General features: G+C 37.8%; 1 protein-coding gene across 1 annotated transcript; it reads right to left on the reverse strand.

The window, feature by feature from the left end:
• Positions 1-2,530: 2,530 nt before the first annotated feature.
• LOC128261236 (sodium-coupled monocarboxylate transporter 2) lies at positions 2,531-5,085 on the reverse strand. Its single transcript, XM_052994827.1, has 10 exons — positions 4,944-5,085; positions 4,711-4,807; positions 4,526-4,657; positions 4,306-4,465; positions 4,183-4,248; positions 4,078-4,129; positions 3,951-4,018; positions 3,473-3,886; positions 2,731-3,422; positions 2,531-2,676 (listed from the first exon to the last, which is right to left on the reverse strand). Exons 2-10 carry the CDS (start codon positions 4,803-4,805, stop codon positions 2,610-2,612), a joined length of 1,746 nt encoding a protein of 581 aa, XP_052850787.1. The 5' UTR covers positions 4,806-4,807; positions 4,944-5,085; the 3' UTR covers positions 2,531-2,609.
• Positions 5,086-7,161: the final 2,076 nt, after the last annotated feature.

Here is a 7,161-nt window from a genome sequence, read left to right on the forward strand (position 1 = left end):
CTTGTTAGATAATTCTTAAGTCAAACTAAAGGCAGTATATTGGAAATAATTTGGATTACTATTATTACTATTTGGTATATAATTTTACTAGCTTTTCTTTAACATAAAAATTGTAATAAAATTTTACAATTGTTAAACGAGTAAACTTCACTGCACAGTACTAACAAAACCAGATAGCTGATATATAAATAAGGGTTTTGCTGTTGCAGTATCATTCATCAAATTAATTCTGCTTCGCTTAGTAGATAGCTCCTATCTTTTAATCGAAACAGACACACCCGGCGTCGATGACATCGCTTTCAATTTCAATTTCAATTCCGATTCCCAAGGTCGAACCCGACCTACATCCTGCTACAAATAACTCGATGTCGTCGCCATGGCTCGTTCAGTGGCCGCTGGATAGTGGATTGCATCGGTATAAATGAATGGGCAAAAAAACTACTGCACATTTAATGAAGGCGCCCCACCGCTTCGCACTCCTTGACAAACGTAATTTATGCTCATCTACAGACCGCACATAAGCGGCACATAAGCTGCGGACACTTGTCCAGGCGATTGACAACATGACATTTTGAATGCGAAACGCCACTAGTCGGCGGACAGGAGTTCCCGGACAAAAGGACAACGGACAGTGGACCAGCGGACAGGAGCAGCTCGCATTTCGCAGTGGTAAAATATGACAGCGGGAGCAACAAAAAACTAGCGTCGATTAAAAAACAACCGTTACGTGAGCTGCATGCCAATCGGCATATCAAGATTTGCAATGTGCCGGGCCACAGAGCTCAGTGCGGTGCTTTTTTCTGTTTCCAGACCTTAGAATCGTGTTTGAGCCGCTGGCACGCGTTCCATCACCATCTGCCGGCCCCAATTGAAGTGCCTCAAGTGTTGTGCCGCAAGTGCACTGAAAGTTAGAAAGGGAATTTAAATTCATTTAGCTAAAAATGTCAGAAACTGATAGTTAGAAAGTTCCTGGAAAAACTGTTTATGTCAAAGAGTTCCCAGAACTTCGTTATAACGTATTTAATATAAAAAAGAATAACAAAACCGAGTTTTGATTCAAAACTTTTAATAAAAAATTGCTTATCTATTACGTTTTTTCTAAGGAGAAATTGAAAATTATTTATTTTAAATGGTAGGCTTTAATTTATATGTCCAGAAACATGTTATCTTAAAATGTAAAGTAATTTTAGGATACAAAACTCCATAAAATATAAAAACTAAATTTAAGCCGGTAAATGTCATTTTTTTTAAAATTAATTGAATTTCATCCAAAGTGGTTTTCTGGCACTGTGCAACTGCAAGCCCAACAAAACGAGTTGACGATTTAAAATGTGACGTGGCAAAAGTGTTCACCCGTTTTGGCCTAGACTACCAATCAATTTCTTTACGAAGTTAGGAAAATGAAGCTGTTAATTCGGTGGTGCCATGATGCGGACAATCTGGCATTTAGCCGCTGCCAGTTGCCAGGGCTCTCAATTAGCTTACAACCGAAATCACTTAAGTTCTCATTGCCTGTTGGGCATAAATTCTGGCCAAAATATGACTGGATGGCAGAGCTTATTCGTGTTGTTGTTCTTATGGCCTGTTCAGCATGCAAATCTCGTTGCCAAAGAAGTGGGGCAAAAACTAAGTTACAAATGTTTCTTTTTAGTCATTTCGCATACTCTTTTTGGGGTATATGAGCTGGAGCTATCACAAAATTAAAAAATAAACTTTTTGCTTCCAAAACATTTTAGTAATAGTAATAGTAGTAAAAAATAGTTTCTGAGGTCTTATAGTATATTTTTATTTTGCTTCCTAGGAATCTGGTTAATTCAAGGGAGAGTATTCGAAATTCAACAATTTTAAACTGTCGTCCCTCTTTTTGGCATTTATTCAAATTAGCCTTTAAAACAAGCAAAAGCAGAGCATTAAGTTCACACAGACACGCCCTTGTATACAATTTTATTTTATATATATAACTGTTAAGGTTTCACTGGCTGTCCAATGTGGAAATGCGGCCTAATTGAAATGCAGCGGACGTCTTCACAAAGGGGAACAGAACGCAGAAGATGCTTAAGTTATTATTGATATTATAAGAAACATTGTCATGGCGAATTGGTCAGTGAATAAGTCTGTTGTTTTATAGCCGACTCGGTTGTTGAAGTTGCTCGTTCATTAATATTGAAAAAAGCAAGGCGGCTTAAATTTAAAATGCCTTCTTAAATGTGCATTTAACTCCCGTGGGTTTCATCAAAAATTAAAGCCGATAATAATTCCAGATGCACTGTGATAAAAGAATTCATCTTGTCTTAGTTCCATATTTTTTTTTACCAATTCCTAAGTTAGTAATTCGGCACAATATTATTTTAACACAACGATCAAAGATAATAAATATTTTAAATCTTCTTTTGAGTATTTTTGTTTTGGAGTAAAAACCAATAGTTCTAAAGTTAATATAATTATTGTAGAAGAATAATTAATAGAAGCATTACATTTAATTCAATTTTATGAAACTTTTGAAGTGAAACACACTCAATGGTTTTTGTAAAACAAACTTAAAATTTAAAGAGGCAATAAAATCCCATGAAGATTGTTTTCCATTAGAATAATGGTTTTTTGGAGGATTGCTAGGAGTTTTTATAGGAAGTCTGCACATTAATGTTGAGATCCCTGAAGCACTCTTTTGGAAGAAATCTGGAATGTAGAAGTTTTTTTTTAATCAGTAGGAAATTCGAGTTTTATATTGACCTGTGGATCACTGGCGATATCAGTTCCGATTGGAGAGTCTTAATATCAGTGGGCTTGATCACAAGGGAGACCAGAGATCCGACTACCACGGTTGTGGCAACTCCTATGGGATTTATCCAGTGATAGGATAGACGATATAGGGAAAAGACTTGTTGCTGATCCACCAAAAGTTCTTGTGGGGCGCTCACATTTCCCAAACATCCCACCACGGACACGGGTAGCATTTGGGAGTTCAGTTGTCCAGAAGCTGTGGCGATCTGCGACCCAAAAGATAGCCAAGCTGACAGAAGGATACTTGTGATCCCACCCATTGCTGTGCCCACAGTATTCGACCAGGGAACCAGCATACCCAGGGTAAATATGCCCAAGGCAGTGCCAGCCGTAATGGACGCTATCGAGTTGCAAACACCCAGGATCCCTCTCAACTGCCGTAGCAGAAATACAAGGAGAAACGCTAAAACTCCTTGGAAGGCAATGCTCGACTTGATCAGAACGTTGGAGACCCTCTCGCTGGGCTGCATCTTGAAGCATCCCCGAACAATGTCTTCCAGAAACACCAATGCAACGGTGTTGAAACACGAGGAGAGTGTACTTAGGCCAGCTCCAAATATACCGGCTATAAACAAACCGGGAATTCCATAGATGTGACCCACACTTTCGACCACAAACAGAGGCAGGAGTTGATCGTCATGCTGGAATGAAATTCTGGTAAATACCAATCATTCGAAAACTGTTCACCCACCGTGATAAGTCCAGCACTCAGGGGATCACAATCTTTGTACTTTTCGAAGATGAGCAATCCCAAAAAACAGCACAGAGCGACAAAGATAGTCACTCCAATGGTGAAAATACACATGGCATCTCGTGATTTTTTCAGCGAAGACAGTGACATAAAACGTTGAACCATCGCTTGATTCGTGACATTAATAGAGGTCCAGTATGAGAGGCCACCGACGAGAACGCTCCAAACGGTATGGCGATCATATAGTGAGGTACTCGTGTTGGCCAATATGAGTCGTCCTCCCTTTTGCACATCCTCGAACAGAGCAGCAAAGCCATTCGAATAGTATACGGCGAAAAAAGCAACGGTCACAATGGAGAAAAACATAACCACCATTTGCCAGACATCTGTGTGGACCACCGCCTTCAGACCGCCCTGCAGATGCATGAATACTTGTTAAGCGTACAAAGTTTTCATATTTTTTAACAAAGAGACTTACCATTAATGTATAGGTAACGCAGGCCAACACAATTACCACTTCTATCAGATGAGAATTGAGGCCAGATACTAGGTGTTTCAGCAAACTGTTATAAATTGTGACAAGGCGCGCAAAAAACAAAACTTACCCTGATTCAAAGCTAACGCCGGAACATATATAACGAATGGCAAATAGGATACCTGGAATGTATTTACTAGTAGAACGTTAAATGTGTAAGTGTGTGTGTACTTACGGTACTAAAAATAAACATAAAGGAAGCTATGCTCCTAACACTCGAGCTATAACGCATTTCCAAGTACTATAATATAGGAGAAATCAATGTAAAGTAGGTGCAAGTACAGATTGGCTGTCCCACCTGGTACGCAGAATCAACATGCAGCGCAGAATACACAGGCAAATAAACATAGGAGACGGCAATTCCTTGGAGAACAATTGCTATGACGATAAGAAAATACTGTGTGCCATAATGGTAGATCTCTGAAGGAGTGCCCATTATGGTAACGCCCGACACGAAGCTAGATGTCAAATGGTATAAAATTACTTGTCTATAAGGGTTCAAGATCATCCCAACTCACCTCCCTATAAGACTAATTGCAACGGGGACCACTTTCATATTACGGGACCCCATTAGATATTCATCTATCTTTTCCGATCCAGCGCTAGTGGGCAGCGAATCTTCCACATCACACAGGTTCTTCTTAGATTTCCTAAAAATGGTAAATTATATATAAGTAAACTATAGTAGTCATAAGCTGCTTACCTGATGCCCCCACAATAGAGTCCCGTTCCGGTGGATAAAATAGTCATGCCCACGAGCACGATATAGTCAACAGTGCCGAATCTGTAGCTTTCCATAGCTTGCAATCCAATGTTTCATATTAAAAAACCGATATAATCAATTATTATTATAAGTATAAGAATTTTTAGGGTCAATTAATCGAACAAGTTCATAGATTTTAAACAAATGTTTTTCCCAACTGCAGCACAACCTACCTTAACCACTTCTGTGAAATCATCAATTATTGAGAATTATTGATAAAAATAACTTTATAAAAATATGCTTTTTAGAGATAGTAATAACTATTCAAAGTAAACATTAAAACATAATATGCGAGCGCTGCTTTAACCATTATTTGACTTTCAAAACAGAATGAGAGCAAAGTGGAATAAGAAGATCTGCTTGCCGTTTTAATACTTATGCAAATGCATTGCTGCACAGTGGAAATAAGTCGAAAAAAAACAAGTATTTATATACATAATGGAAGTACCCTTTAGACCTTTATTTATATATATATTTTTTTAAATACTTTATTTTGTTTGATTAAACGTTAACTAATACTTCCTTTTTTGTTTGAAACTGTTAAAAAAAGATGTACAATTAAGAAAACAAACTTTTGGTGGCAAATTAAATTAAATTCGAAATTTTACATTTCTTTCTATTTTGACCGTTCTGCCCAATGTACGCTAGTGCAGTTGCCTGTGAGACACAGTTAGTTTATCATAAAAGCTGTGAGCACACAAAATACAATGATAAGCATTGAACTAGGTGCGCAAACAATTATTAACGATTAAGAGCATCAAAATAGGAACGTGTTTTAAACGAAATTAAGCCAGAAAAAGCTTTATATAAATTGGTCATTATAATATTTTTAAAAACCCATTGGTTGAACCAACTGTTAAACAATACATAATAAAGAAAGCTAAGTTAGATAAATACAATAGATATTAATTTAACTTTTTTGAAACTCATTTTGATATTATTATATTATATTTTTGCATTTACTTTGTGCTATTATATAAATTATAAAATACAAATAATTATAAAATTTGTTACCGTGCAGCTGGCATCTGTTGACCAGTTGACATCTGTTGGTCAGTTGGCAGCGTTTCAGATCCCGTTCCCTCAACTCAAACCCGAACCCGACCTATGGCACTAATTACGTGCTGCTGCTGGTTGCCAGCTTAGACAAAGTGACGCCGACGACAAAGTCCATCGTCCATCGTCCATCGTCCATTGTCCATAGTCCGTAGTCCATTGCATTGTCCTGTAGCCTGGTGTCGTCTTCGATGCTCGCTAATCCATTACCAGCGTCATTAATCTAATGAGCTGTTGCTGCTTGGCGCCCTCGATGTTGTTAGCTTCTGCTTGGCGATTGGCGATAGCCAATTGTTGTTGCCACTGGCGGCATGTGTCGAGTTGCCAGTGCCAGTGGCCCTGCATTTGGCCATCGATTTGTGCGCTCCAGTTTACTTACACATGTCAACATCATGGCCGCCGTCCATCACCTGATCCCCCAATGTGTTAATACTTGGAAATGCGATTGTGGCCTCCCCTCATCCCTCCTATATACCTCAATATATCCTCGTCATTCCCAGTACTGTTGCTCGTTTGTTTGCTCCTGGCAATTAACTTGTGCTAAACTGTTATCAGCTTGTCATTGAATTGCGGACTGCGGATTGCGTATTCGACGAACTGGCATTTAGCTTAAAGCATTATCTTTCCCTATCTTATGGCTGTTTCTTATTTCATGGAATAGAAACATTTTTTAATTGATTATTTGATACCAAAAAATTTGCAATAAAGAGCTAGCAATGAAGTAATTGCATTGCATTGCAATTAAACCCATGGTTAATTAGTCTTAAGTTCAAAATTTACCTTTTACTTGCGAAATATAACATGATTACTGTATAAAATTATTTAAAAATATTTAGAAAAAAAACAATAAATGAATTAGAAATATAATTGTGAAAATATTAATAACGTTCCGTTTCGTGTGCTGCAAATAAATTACATTTCCTGCTTTGACAAACATGCTAATGTTGACTGCGAAAATCGTTTGCACGCATGCAGCTGCTAAACTCGGCACTTACAGCCCTTCCTGCCAAAAGTTTCTCATGCCTCGACAAAATATTTTGTCCCAGAAAGCATTTCTTTAATTTAGTTGTGATTCAGAATTTCTCTTGTTTGTATATTTACACATAAATTTGTGTATTTTTTGGCAGTTGGAGGCTTTTTCCCATTCTTAAGCGTTTTGGTTTTTGGTTTTAGCCGTTGTTTGGCGTCTGGGTTTGACTGTTTTTGTTGCTGGCAAAAGTTTTGAGGCACAAGAAACTTATTCTCGGGCAGCAAAACAAAGGCGCAAATTACAGTTAAAATTTCGGTGTTTTGCTTAAACAAATATAAATATACAATCGTCTATAGCTCAAAAAG

Source organism: Drosophila gunungcola, chromosome 3R (genome assembly GCF_025200985.1).
Source record: "Drosophila gunungcola strain Sukarami chromosome 3R, Dgunungcola_SK_2, whole genome shotgun sequence".
Taxonomy (NCBI): Eukaryota; Metazoa; Arthropoda; class Insecta; order Diptera; family Drosophilidae; genus Drosophila; species Drosophila gunungcola.